Here is a 14,822-nt window from a genome sequence, read left to right as displayed (position 1 = left end):
AATGAAGAAATATCTCCTTCAGTCAATGTTTTCAAGCAGCTACAAGCTACTAGTCAAAGTTTCAAATTAATGAAAATTCCATTTTTGCCGAGTCTGTAGAATACATAATCACATTAATTCTTCCAACTTTCTCATGTACAGATTGGCCTCAGGATTTGGAATCATCTGTGCTGCCATGGGGTACCTGGTTATTTTACATTACATTCTTACCCCAAAGCTAAAGAGTGAAGGGTGCTTCTGCCAGAGTCAGCTAGAGGAGGCAGAACACTGAAAAGACCATGGCCTCTGCAGTCAGGCTTGGGTTTAAATCCTGACTCTACTACCTGGTGACAGTCTGATGTTGGGCAAGTTATTCAGTCTCTCTGAACCTCTATTTCCACCTTGGTAAAACAGGGTTAATTCAAACTTCCTACAGCTGTTATGGGGACTATATTACATTGTATATATAAAGTGACTAGCACATAATAGGGACTCAATAAATGGTAGTTTCTCTTCCCACTTTTTTCACAGCCACAAAAAACTCATTCAACATCTTTATTTTTAGAGCAACAGCTCTACAGTAGTTTCCTGCTTTGGAGTCATTTCTAGGCCTGCTGATAGCCAGGTCACAGTTCATTAATACATTTACATATGTTCTTTGCCAGTTTTAAAAGAGAGATCTTGATGAAAAAAACAAAACAGCTTTATAAGCAGTCAGTCTTCTCCTACCTCTGATTCAAGAACAATTTTTAACAGTCTAACTACTTCTAAAAACCTCTTCTTTATTTTGGTCCCCACTGATTTGTGGAACTTGTCGCTGTCATTATAATAAATAATCAATACATTTATTCTGAAGAAACTACTAGCCAAGGGAATCATTAGGAGGAATCTTGGTACCGAAATCCTTGGTAGAATTCTAGATTTCCATTAAGTTTGCAAAATTCTGTGAATTCTAACAAAATGTTACCAATTTTTATCCTATGAATATGTGTTTCAGAGAAAAATTCTTGTCTGGATTTAGTTTGCTACTTTTTTCTGGATTTATTTAGCTAAACATTTGCAGAAAATGAGTAAACTATTATATTCGTTGCTATTTATATGGTTAAGTCACCACACAGCTAAATATCTCCTGAGGGGAAAAAAACAGCTTGGGATTTAAGCCAGGATGACAATTGTACACCAAAACCGAGAGAGCTTCTAGAGATAACAAGCATTTTGTTAGGTCTGAAAAATTCTACTACTTCTGGATTTTTTGTTTCTCAAGGATAGTTTGCTACTATTCCTATTTTGTAGTTTAGTAGAAATGTAAAAATTCCCTTCCTCTATCCTTCTGGCACGTAAGAGAAGGACACTAGTTGGCATGCACTATTTTTATGTCGACAGCCAGAGCTATTTTAAGCTATTTTAGTACTATCCAAAAAGGTTAGCATGACATTAGCAAGCTAAAAGGTAAATTCTCAGTCTTTGGTCACTTACTAAGAACATTACTTTTTAACAACCCAACTGTCTATCTCTTGGTCATACAAATAAAAATAAAATTCAAAAACATAAGCCGTGAAGCCATAATTAGAAAGTCCTACCTTTTGCGCATCTCCCGTAAAATATGCAATGGCTAGGGTGGGCAGAATCATGAACAGTGCATTGTAATAGAGCAGACCATATTTTCCCAGCTCCTAGGAGAGTAAAAAATTAGGTGTTTCATTTGGTTCCGGTAGACAGAGAGAGACAACCCTGTACAGACTGCCACCCCCCATTACAAACACGCACCCCCACCCCCCGCAACATACACAGCAAATTAGTCAAGACAGAAGTCTTGCAAACATTAAGAAACAACCTAAGCTTTCAAAAAAAAATGCAAACTTACAAGATTTCAAGTTTATTTGAAATAAATTCCTTGAGTGCTTAAGATCAGAGAAATAAAAATGACATCAACTCGCTGCCTCAAAACAGCAAGGAGAAAAGAGGTTATTTTGAATACAAACATACATCTCTGTAGAAACATGTCCTTGGAGCCCTTCCCTTTCCAGAACAGAATAAAAGTCACCAAGTTAGTCTTGGGGTTTTCAGAACTACAATAGAGTGCAATTTAACAGACACAAAGACTCACACCTAGACCAACACAGACAGACATAACTTCCCAGTGAAGTATTTCTGAAAATGTATACAGGAAGTACAATGAAGATTAAGAAGAAAGAAAAGAAAAAGAAAAAGGAAAAAAAAGAAAAGAAAAAAGAAAAGAAAAGAAAAGAAGATTAAGATTACCCTACAGGGACTTCCCTGGTGGTCCAGTGGTTAAGAATCCACCTTCCAATGCAGGGGACATGGGTTCGATCCCTGGTCAGGGAACTGGGATCCCACATGCCATGGGGCAGCTAAGCCCTCACACTGCAACTACTGAGCCTGTGCGCCACAACTAGAGAGCTCACATGCTGCAACTACAGAGCCCACATGCTCTGGAGCCTGCGCACCACAACTAGAGAGCCCATGCATCACGACTACTGAGACTGTGCACTCTGGAGACCACATGCCACAACTAGAAAGAAGCCCACATACCGCAACAAAGAGCCCAAGCACCACAACAAAAGATCCTGCGTGCCACAACTAAGACCTGACACAGCCAAAAATAAATAAATAAAATAAACATTAAAACAAAAATAGATTACCCTACAATTCCCAAAATATGGTATGACTAGTTGTGCCCTCAGCCACTGGGGAGCAACAAAAGACCACACACATCTTCAAACACAGGGAGTCTATGAGAACTGTGGGTCCACCTTTGATTCACAGAATTCTGGGACACTCAGCAGGAAGCAGTCACCTAAAAAAGTAGGCCTGAGTTTGGTGGGTAAACGGCGGGTAAAGGAATAGTGAGGATAGGGGCATAATATCTGCCTAACTTCTGTGACTGAAAGATCACCAAGTGATATGAAAAGTCAAACTACCTTCTCAAAAGCAGGGGTTTTTTTTCAGTGATGATTTTTTTAAATTTTTATTTTATATTGGAGTAGAGCTGATTAACAATGTTGTGTTAGTTTCAGGTGTACAGCAAAGTGATTCAGTTATACATATACATGTATCTATTCTTTTTTATGTATCTATTTAGGTTATTACAGAATACTGAGCAGAGTTCCCTGTGCTATATCAAAAGCAGCTTTGAAAAACTGGAAACAAATACCCATCAATAGAAAACAAGTTGATTAGACTATGATAAAACCATACAATGAAATATTATGCAGCCACTAAAAATGTTTAATACTGATTGATGAGGAAAGTGTTCATGAAACAGTACTAAATGAAAAATACAGGTTAGAAAACATTATATATCATCACTCTTAAGTTATTCTCATAGTTAAGTGTGTACATGCACACATACACACAAACACACATTCTTACAAAAGGGTATCTACCAAAACAGTGCTTCTCACTCAATGATGGAATTAAGAAAGATTTATATTTTCTTCCTCTTGCTTATCTATGTTTTCTACTAATTCTATTATAAATACATGTTATTTGTGTGATTTCTTTTGAGTTAAAAATGTTTTAAATTCAGTAGCTGCATTCAGGTCTGAAATGCAGCACTAAGTCTTTATGTCATGTGATTCATGCTCAAAGGACCATGATTACAAGCAGTTCTGAAATAATAGGTAATAAAACTCCTGATTAAAAGCATCTCATTGTGGCCCTACTGCCTGCTGGATAAACCAAATAACTGATTGCTTATGGCCACCACAGCATCAATGAAAAGGTGTGCCTGATTTCTAAGGCAGCAAGAAAAAAACCACAGTAGGACAAAACAACCTTTAACATCAGGTGCCCCAACAGCAAGAGACATGAGTGTTATCCAGGAAGTAGTGGATGCCTACACACACACACACCATCCAGACAGCTGACAAATGTCAAACTGTTGTTTTTCTTTTCACTTGTTAACTGTTTTAAATATCTTTTCCCCTGTTTTCTTAAACAGAGTACATTGACTAGAATTTAAATTAGGGCATCATCATCAACATGCATTCTTGTATTGTTTTTATATGGTATTGTCCATCTTTGAGTAGTTCCATCTGACTTTCATAGTTTTCCTGTTTCTCTTGTTATTAGCTGAGCTTTTATATTGCTGACAAGCCTCTGCCTCCAGATAGTTTTGTTGCTCCTAATCCATGAACTGTGAAAAGCAGATCAATATGCTTAAAAGTTCTAATACAAGTAAGCCATAAGTCATTTCTGAGTGAGGAACTAAAAGGCTCCCCTGGGAATAAAACACTCAGAAACCCTCTTTCCTTTTTTTCCTAGGTTCTAGGATGTACTCTAGATTGTGCTATCCAATATAGTAACCACTGGCCAAATGCAGCTATTTCAATTTAATTATAATTACATTAAACCACCAGTTCAGTTCCTCAGTTGTGCCATCACTTATCAAGTGTTCAACAGCTACGTGTGGCTAGTGGCTACCATCAATGGTCCACAGAGATAACAGATTTCCATCATCACAGAACTGTACTCGACAGTACTGTTTTAGACAGCTGAGGCTACTGGAGAAATGAAATGTTATTATTACTACGTATTTCCAAAGCAGCAAAAAAGCAGAGTAAAACTAAATCTCTAACTGTTCCCTTTTCTCTAGCTATTGCACAAAGATTAAATTTTTTAACAGTAGCTTCCATTAAAATGCAATCATCATACAGAGTCATCAAGGCAAATAAACAGAGAACAAGACATAAAGGGTATATTCAAAGAAAATTTGCTGGAACTAGATCTATACTGCCCCTAGTTCTTCCAGGTTATTCAAAATAAACATTCTAGATTATTCAAAATAATGAAAACTACTGGGATGGCCATATATTCTATGGTTCTTTCTGAATTAGGCAAAGCCACCCAAGACGATACAAACTCTATACTACTATCAAGCAGGTAGGGCATTTGTATTTGTGATCTGAACCCCAAAAAAGGACCTGAAGTAGTTTCAGAAATACTGTACATATAATAGAGCCAACTAAAAACTAAGCGGATATGGTCATCTGACTGATGAGAACACAGGGATAGGAAAATAAGATAAAGCTACAGTCAAGTTATAAGACTTAAATATGAGATAAAAATACACCAGCTGCTTAGGAAAAACTACGATGGTATCTATGATAACGATATCATGTGGGTCTTCATATAGGATCCATTATTATATAAAGGACAACTCCTTCAATAACAACGCTATGATATACAAAGCTGAGTTCCATGTAGCTTCTCCTTACAATAATGCAATCTTATACCATAATGTAGTAAAATATGGCTTGAGTGCTCAGCTTTCTGATGGTCTGGCTTGATCTCAAAATAAAATGTGGTGTGTTTATATTCAACGTATATATTAGACAAATAAAAATATCTTTAAAGCCTTCATGTGCATGCTGAAGTTGAAGGAAAAGAGTGGGGTATATGAAGTTCATGTGTATGAGATCTAGGCCAGGAAACTTGGTGTTGCCCCTGAAAGAGAAAGATTCTAATACTACCCAAGTTTCCCATTACAGTTGGCCCTCCATATCCATGGGTTCTGCATCTGAGGATTCAACCAACAGTGGATGGAAAATATTTGGAAAAAAAAATAAAAATTCCAGAAAGTTCCAAAAAGCAAATCTTGAATTTGCCACACAGGCAACTGTTTACACAGCATTTACACTGTATTTACAACTATTTACATAGCATTTATATTGTATTAGGTATTGTAAGTAATCTAGAAATGACTTAAAGTATATGGGAGGATGTGCATAGGTTACATGTAAATACTGCTCCATTTATATAAGGGACTTGAGCACCCGAGGATTTTGTTAATCTCGGGGGTTCCTAGAACCAATCCCCCATGGATATTGAGGGACTACTATATTTGTAGGACAAATATGCAAAGTCCATTCTTGTTCTGCAGCCACTTCCAACTCACTTCTGAAATCTGCTCAAGAGCTTCCAGATACTTCTTTCTTGTCCAGGTCCCCCACCAAGTCCTCTAGAACACAGCCATGAACGTTTATGACACTTTTCTCTAATGAACACCCCTTACTTATATAACTATCCCTCTCAAAGTCAATATTCACCAAGTCCCTTCCAGAAAAGCCAACAGTAAAATCTAATTGCTAATTAGAAAATAAAGTTTCTTACGTGAGCACCAAGGTACAGGCATTTCCCATCTTTCATAAGTATTTTTCCTTATTCCCCACTTTATCCCCTGATGAATTGACATGACCATTCCCAACATCAGTAAACATCTCTTAAAGAAGCATGAGACTGCTACCTACTTTTGAATCTAACTTTTGTTTTACGTAGGCACCATTTGCTGCTGTCAGGACATCATTTATCAGAATAAAAACATATCCTTCCAGATCGAATGCCAAGTCAGAGCTGCAAAACATAAGTAACACTTTAATAACAACTAACATTTAAAGAACATGCATTAAGTTTTAAATAGGTCTGAACTACAATATTTCTAAGAACATATGCTTATCTAGGTAAGTGAGTATTAGGCATTTTATCAGCTACTAGTGTTTCTTGGTTCCTGGTTAGAGTTTGCAATTTCATAATCAGTAAGGGGGTCTTCAGAAATGAGAAGCATTAACACTTAAACACAAAATCATCAGCAATAATCAACCACGTCAGTTAATAGCACACTGCTCTGAATTCAAAGTCAGACAACAAGAAAGAACCAACCAACTTCACCATTACAATATATCTGAAGCAAGCAGAAGGCATCAGAGCTCAATTTCACAGATAAGGAAAACAAAAGGAGAATGAAGTTGTTAACACGTCATTTTTCAAAGGTTCACACAAAAGGTAGGGCTGTCTTGCACAGGTGGTTGGGCCACTGGGTGGAATTTATGAAGTGTGGATGGTGGTTAATTCTGAGATCAGGCTACATCAGTGTCTAAGCACATAGTGCGAACTCAAATACTTAAAATAATTGCCTAATGAGCCTACTAGGTGTAACTAGTGGGATTAGGGAAACTGAAGTTTCCTGGTATTTAGCAGAGCACCAGGCACAAGACCTTAGTAAACTGAACAGAATAAATGAAAATCTAAGTACACCTTCAGCATACTTTAGCACCCTAGCTAAAACAGGGGCCCCGCATTCTGTGATTCTGCAAAGGTGTTATCTATTTGTAGCTAAACTACTACATGGGACAGACTTCTGAGGAGCTCTATGCCACTGCAATTTCGGGCAAAACTACCTAATGACCCACCCCTCTTCCAAGCAGCCTGACAACCCTCTAACTCCAGACTCTCTTCCTCCAAATTTTTTTCCCAAGTAAAAGGTTCTAACAGATAGCAATCTGCCTCAGAAACTTTCTGCAGGCCAGAGTTAGCCCTGAGAAACTCCTGCTGTTTTGCTCTATTTTAGATAGCACCAGCTTCAATGAAATGCTTCAAAGATTAGTAGGGCACCTTTAAAAAGAAAGGTAGGAGGCTCGTATAGAATTTTTCTCCAAGGAGGAAGGTTACCTAGAGGGAAAAGCAGTCAGCTATATAACGAAATTCTAGTAAGTAACTACTCTATTTTTTTTTTTAATGAAATTTCACTTCGAGAGTTAGGGTGGATTAGAATTGACTTATAGTACTTCCCCCCCACCTATACTACAGGGAGGTAAATGAGCCAATTCAAGAAGCACACTGGAACTCCCAGATGGAAAATACAATGTCAGGCAGAATTTGCAACATTAGCAAACCCACACATGCATGGTCTGGGCTGAGTAAAATGTTGTAGAAGGCTTCCACTCATCATTTCAATTTTCTGAGTCTTCGGGTATACATTTTCCCCATTCACTTTAAAATTAAAACTTAAGAACAATGGAAAAAAGCTTTAATAGAACATCTAAGTTATGGCATTTGTGATACCTTAGGTGAAACCAAATAAAGCAATTCTGTTATTTATTTCCCATAATGCAAATAATTTATTATCATTTGCCTTCTCTGAGACACTATTTTCTTTAGCAGCATGCAAAGGAAAAGAACCTCACATAGTTTATAAAAGCACACAGGCTCTGGAGTCAGGCACAGATTCAAATTCCAGCTCTGCCATTTACTAGCTGTGTGACCCTGAGCAAGCTACTGAACTTAGATTTTAGTTTTCTCAACATAAATAGGAAAACTATACCCATACCTTTCAGAGTGGTTGTGAAAAATACATAAATAATATGTGTAAAATTACCAAACATATTGTATGGCACATGGTATATGCTCAATAAATAGAAGATAGCATAATAAACTCTAATTTAACCTTTCGAATGAATGAATGAATGAATTTAACTTTTAAGAATCCCAAGAATCTGATTTTGCTAGCTTTAATCTTCATACAGCCAAAAAGATTTAACTTTTAAAAGTCTTTTACTTTTCAAAAACATGATTCTTATTTAGCCTATAAAAAAATTCTCTTTATTGGTAACTGATCATTTATTATCAATAATTATTGATAAATTCTAATGTACTCTCATAGGTTTTATATAGGCCCACATCTTACCTGGCAGCTACGAAGGCTCCAATAATCATTGCAAATACAGTCATCTTAATACCCCAAGAAAAAGTCTTCCTACAAAATAAAATAATTAAAAAATACATACATGTGGCTTTAGTTATTTACAAAGACTCGTTTTGCAACATAGGCAAAAAATATATATGTTTTCTTTAAAAAAGTTGTAAACAAATGACTCCAAGGAACTGGATATTTAAAAGAACCCCTCTGATGAAGCAAAAACTTACTTTCTTATATAAGTAAGTATACTTATTTTTTCTTATTTTTATCATTTGTTATTATTATTATTGAGTTTGAATTTTTGCTAATCAGATTTCTTTAAGTTGAAAATGGTCACACACATATGTAGTAAAAGTAGCCAAGACATGAACACTATTTAAAGCCTATACTGATCTTCTGACCCAGCTTCACCCAGTGGCATCACTAGGTATAGGAATTCTTGAAAGTATATCTCATGTTCAGACAGGCTTCCATAAGGAAACCATAAACTATTAACTCCTACAGCAAAGGGAGAAAGTTGCTTAAACTTCTCAAAAGATAAAGTAGAAACAACACAAATAATTGTAATATCTTACATATGCTGGGTACCTTTTCAGGGTGATATAAGTTGGTTAAAAACTAGATATATTAGAAATTTAACTCACTTGAGTAAAACTCCTTCAGCAAACATTGTAAACAGGATGGAGAACCTTCTCAGAACTGTAAACATTGGCAAGCTGCAGGAAAAAGACAAAGATATTTAGGTAAAATAAAATTTGATTCTCCAAAATTAGTATTTTAAAATAATGCTAATCTCTTCCTTCCATTATGGAAATTCCATGCTGATTAATCTGTGACTAAATTAAATCGTTATTTCTCTCTAGAAAGTATTTGAAAGCCTGAAAGGGTTGCTTTTATAAAACTACCAGAAGTGAAAAACACCAAATTATAAAATGGTAGAAAACATACATCTATTAACAAAGACTGATAAGACACTTTTAATTTTACCCTGCTTATTATGTTAAACACCCTGAACAGTAATCATGTTAGTCTTTAAGAGAAAAGACCTTGTCTTTCTTTTCTAGACTGACCTCCCTTCCTACCCCTTACCTTCAAGTAACATCGGTGATAATCTTACCCCATAAAACATTCCTTGATTGTCCTTTTGTGGAAGTAATCCTGTCTTCCTCTAAATTCCTAGAGCATTCTGCTTGCACTAATCAAACAAACAGCCTCTTGCAACATAATTATTTCTGAATCAATCTCATCTCACCCCAAAGTGCCTTATACTTAACTGGCAATCAAAGATAGGGTATGAATAGATGGATGGATGGATGACAAAGGATGAAAAAGAGCAAACTCTATATACAAGCAGCACTTTGCAGCAGGTCTGCATTTCTTTCCAAGTGGATAATGAGATGTAAAAGGATGCCCCACCTATGATAAATCTGACTTCCATGGAACCTTCCCCAGAAATACCAACGTGGTCATTCTGTCAAGTTTCTTGGGTCTGAGGAAATGAAAAAAGCTCAGTCTCTACCCTCAGAGATCTCTCCATTCTGTTTTACAATCACCCATTATGCCAGAGGTTTAGCTCACGTGACAGTGGTGAAGCCATGGGTTTCTGTTAAATAGTTTCCCTATATGTATACTTTTAACTTCACATATACCTGATACATACTCTCTTTAAGTGGAAAAGCCAAGAATTGGGAAGTTAGAGGATAATAAGTGTTGTCATGGAGTAGAGAGCTACTGCTTCTTTCTGAAAGTGAAAATGCTGCCTCTACAATCATATGGCCATGTGTAAAATGTTAATCATATTTGTATCAGGGTTCCATCTGATGCTATTTTAACTACCTCATGTTAAAAGAAAAACTACAAAAGTTCTCATATCCACCATCTAATTTTACTTGTGGAATTTGCCTAAAATACACTATTTATGAATTGTACTAACCAATTGAAATCTCAGAAGCCTAACATATATCCTTCACTATTATAGGTCTGGAAAAAATAATGAAAATCTCCCATCACAGTATTTTATAACATTTTAAGACTTCTATCATCAAAGTGAAGGGGACAAAAACCCCAAACAAACAAAAAACTCCTTTCTCTTCAAACTTAAGAGATTAAGTTTCTGGTCCTTTCATTTTTCCAGAATCAGTAACAATGTGTTAAACATTTGACATTTTCAAGTACAATTTTAAGAACACATTATATTAACCTCACTAGTAAAATAAAGTTATCCATACTTCAGTTTCTTTGTGCTGAACAGTCCCGTGATTTGGTTCCCAAAATATAGTAGAGGTAGTGGAAACGTCTAGAAAATTTAAAAAGGGATAACAAAACTCAATAATAAAGACAGCTAAAACAAGGTCCTTTTCAAACAGAAACAGTTTTGTTTATATGATCAAATTCTTTCTACTTAAAACACAAGATTAGTTCTCACACACAATTATGGCCCCCATGAACCACCCAAACAACATTACTCCTGAATAAATAGCTCTCTGCAGAAAGAATGGAGGAGAAAAAAGAAACACAAATATGTGGAAAAGCCAAGAATTGGGAAGTTAGAGGATAATAAGTGTTGTCATGGAGTAGAGAGCTACTGCTTCTTTCTGAAAGTGAAAATGCTGCCTCTACAATCATATGGCCATGTGTAAAATGTTAATCATATTTGTATCAGGGTTCCATCTGATGCTATTTTAACTACCTCATGTTAAAAGAAAAACTACAAAAGTTCTCATATCCACCATCTAATTTTACTTGTGGAATTTGCCTAAAATACACTATTTATGAATTGTACTAACCAATTGAAATCTCAGAAGCCTAACATATATCCTTCACTATTATAGGTCTGGAAAAAATAATGAAAATCTCCCATCACAGTATTTTATAACATTTTAAGACTTCTATCATCAAAGTGAAGGGGAAAAAAACCCCAAACAAACAAAAAACTCCTTTCTCTTCAAACTTAAGAGATTAAGTTTCTGGTCCTTTTATTTTTCCAGAATCAGTAACAATGTGTTAAACATTTGACATTTTCAAGTACAATTTTAAGAACACATTATATTAACCTCACTAGTAAAATAAAGTTATCCATACTTCAGTTTCTTTGTGCTGAACAGTCCCGTGATTTGGTTCCCAAAATATAGTAGAGGTAGTGGAAACGTCTAGAAAATTTAAAAAGGGATAACAAAACTCAATAATAAAGACAGCTAAAACAAGGTCCTTTTCAAACAGAAACAGTTTTGTTTATATGATCAAATTCTTTCTACTTAAAACACAAGATTAGTTCTCACACACAATTATGGCCCCCATGAACCACCCAAACAACATTACTCCTGAATAAATAGCTCTCTGCAGAAAGAATGGAGGAGAAAAAAGAAACACAAATATGAATATGATCAAACCATATGGGACAACATCTTTCTTTACAATATGATAATATAGAGCCTATTGTTCTGATGTCAGCAGAAAAAGGAAAGGCATTTCATCCTCAGGTGGAGTCAAGCAGAGGCAGATCGAAGAATAAGAAAATAAACCCAAAGAATAATGAATGCAGGATACACTGGCTAGATTAGATGGACGTAGAAAATGCAAAATGACTGTAATCCCAGCAAGTGTTCAATAATTAAAACAGAACACAAGATTTAGGGGCATTTTTTCTTAACTTTAAAGAGACTGTGGGACTTTTTAAAAACACATATTAATACATTTATTCTTTGCCTTCATTATACCCACTCTGGATCGGGCGATTTCAAGGCTGCAATTTTTAAATATGTAAGGCACTGATGAAATATATATATAGTGACTTCTTTTCAAAACATAAAGTATTACTTTTTTTTTTTCTTTTTTACCTTTCGAGGTACATTTCTGTCAAAGTCGGGAAACTTGACTACTCTGAGTGCCTTTCCAACCCAGAGTACTGCCACTGTGGCCACCATCTGTAAACAGAGAACACAGATTCACTGTTCTACATATAAAGACACATTCAGAAGTTCTAACGACACAAACCACGTAATGCTGAAGATTCCAACTAACCTGGCCAAGTCCAACACATAGTGAGGAGGGGAATCTACAAAAATGGTAGAGAAAACAAAAAAAACACAGGGTCAGAAAAACCCGAGCTCGGTGAATTCAATTTGCACATCGGCAACCTTACAATGCATTTTGATACAAAACACACCAACGTCTACCCCTCATCCAAATGACAATCTGAGAAAAATCCCTGCCAGTTGTCAGGCAACACCGCTGATTTTGTGGCCTCGGGCTGCCACTTGTCTCATCTTGTCCGATTCTACAATTTCAGTCGGCTGCCTGTAACGGATTTTTCTTGGAAGTGAAGACATACATCTCTTGAACAGTTTCACACATTAAAAAAAAAAAAAAAAAAAAGCTTCTGCCTCGGGGTCCCAGTGGCAGCATCACAATCATCTTAAATGGGCTTGAGGATGCGTAGGTCCCCAGAGGCTGTCTGTCAGCGAAGTTGGAGAACCCTAAATCCCCGGACCCTAGCCCAGGCTGCGGGGAAGGCCGGGCATCCCTCTCCCGGCTCCCAGCCTGGCATGCACAGGAGTCAAAAAAAGTCACGAAGCAACTCCGCTCCGTCTCTCCGAAGGGCAGCGTTTCCAGGGCGCTGCACGGCGGGCAGGGCAGGCGCTTTCCGAACGCGGCCCCGAACGCTCGCCCGGCAGTCCCGAGCTCGGCGCCGGGAGCGGGACCCTCACTCCGGGCCGACGCGCAAGCCGGCTCCGCAGCCCCGGCCGCGTGTCAGCCGCCCGCCCGCCCTCCCTCCCCGGCTCCCGCCCAACTTTGTTCAGCTCCAACTTTGCAGGCAAAGTCCAGGGAGCCGGCGCCCAGCTGCCGCCGCCGCCCGCTCCTCTCCGCGGCCTGGGTCGCCGCCGCCTCGGCCCTACCTGTAGTTGGTGAGCACGCTCTTGTTGACCACCACGATGAGGAAGGAGCTCACGCCGTAAAAGCCAGCGGCCAGCAGTTTCAGGAACACGGTCAGCGTTTCGGCCGACGCCATCCCCAGCTCCTCCTCATGTCTGTGTGTGGAGGATTTCGCGGGGGCTTCTCCTTTAACCCGGGCCTGCTGACGTCTATGAACTTCCGCCATGGCGGCGGCGGCGGCCTGCGAGGGGAGCGGCGGGCGGCGGGGCCGAGCAGCGCGGGGGTCTGAGGCGGCAGCTCGCGGGGACTCACGGGACCGGGGCCTGTGTACTGAGCCGGCTGCGGCCGCCGCCTCGGCTCCCCGCGCGGCCGCCGCCCACCCCCGCCCAGGGGCAGGGACGCTGTGGTTCACACGCCCGGGGACTTTGGTCAGGCATTGTGCAACGCGGGGTCAGAGGGTAGGGGCCGCGCCTCGCTCGGCCTGGGCAAGGGCTTGGAGAGGGCCCGGAGAAGGGGCAGTGGCGACCCTGAGTCCCGGACAGAGAGGGAGAAGAAGCTTAGGGGGAACCACTCGGGGACACCAGGATGCCTAGCAGCACAGCACAGTCGCGGAAGGAAGCTACCCGATAGCGCCTGCGCGCAAGCCCGCGCCGGGTGTCTCAGGGGACGTGTACCTGGGATGCGGAGGCTGGCGGCTGTGGGGCTGAGAGCCGTATTTTCCAGATAACTGCCGCAACCAAAATACAGACCCTCCTCCAATCGGTAACAGGTGGCTGGCTGAGTAGTTAACAATGTGCGTGCGTCTAGCCTCACCTGAACGCTATTTTGGTCTCTCTTGCAGAGGGCCTAAGCCCTTAAAAAGTATCAGATGTGTATCAAGAGTAAACATTCAACTGTTCAATATTTCAGTCTGTGTTGCCTCAGATTTCTTACGGTTTCTGAACCCAGAAAACACCATACAATACTGTCTTTGAGATTGTACTGCCATATCCAAAAAGCAAGATAATAAAGTGGCTTAGGGGTTGGTGAAAGAGTAAGGTGTTAGGAGCTGAGTTCCAATTCTGGGTTTCCTAGAAATGCCCCCTCACTAGCTGTGTGCCCTTGGGTCAGTTAGTTGAACTCTCTGAGCCTACATCTCCTCATCTCTGGATATAAAACTGGTTTTCAGTAGACGTTGTTATATAAGAGAAACAAATCATTATTACCAGCTTAAACAAAGAAATGACATATCTAATTTTAATGTCAAGACAAAAATAACTTTGAATTATTTATCTAAATATTTTGTCTATATATTTAAAATATTTTTCCATATTTTAAAATTATGGTAAAATATACATAACACAAAATTTACCATCTTTCCCTGGTTTTTATTATGGTGAAATATGCATAATATAAAATTTATTATTTCAACACTTTTTAGATTTTTTTTTTTTTTTTTTTGCGGTACGCGGGCCTCTCACTGTTGTGGCCTCTC

General features: G+C 38.6%; 1 protein-coding gene across 1 annotated transcript in view; it reads right to left on the bottom strand.

Annotated features, from left to right (window-relative positions):
• SLC35D1 (solute carrier family 35 member D1) overlaps window positions 1-13,760 on the bottom strand; it is a 56,090-nt gene extending 42,330 nt beyond the window's left edge. The window contains exons 1-8 of the mRNA XM_024119767.3: window positions 13,372-13,760; window positions 12,497-12,530; window positions 12,313-12,399; window positions 11,558-11,625; window positions 9,121-9,192; window positions 8,465-8,533; window positions 6,252-6,354; window positions 1,560-1,652 (exon numbers count right to left, since the gene is read on the bottom strand). Of these exons, the coding sequence (XP_023975535.1) occupies window positions 1,560-1,652; window positions 6,252-6,354; window positions 8,465-8,533; window positions 9,121-9,192; window positions 11,558-11,625; window positions 12,313-12,399; window positions 12,497-12,530; window positions 13,372-13,574 (729 nt within the window). The 5' untranslated portion in view covers window positions 13,575-13,760. The remainder of the gene's footprint in view (window positions 1-1,559; window positions 1,653-6,251; window positions 6,355-8,464; window positions 8,534-9,120; window positions 9,193-11,557; window positions 11,626-12,312; window positions 12,400-12,496; window positions 12,531-13,371) is intronic.
• Between the last annotated feature and the right edge of the window lie 1,062 nt (window positions 13,761-14,822).

Source organism: Physeter macrocephalus, chromosome 4 (assembly GCF_002837175.3).
Source record: "Physeter macrocephalus isolate SW-GA chromosome 4, ASM283717v5, whole genome shotgun sequence".
NCBI lineage: Eukaryota > Metazoa > Chordata > Mammalia > Artiodactyla > Physeteridae > Physeter > Physeter macrocephalus.
The sequence above is the reverse complement of the archived record's forward strand: the minus strand, read 5'-3'. Positions and strand labels throughout refer to the sequence as shown.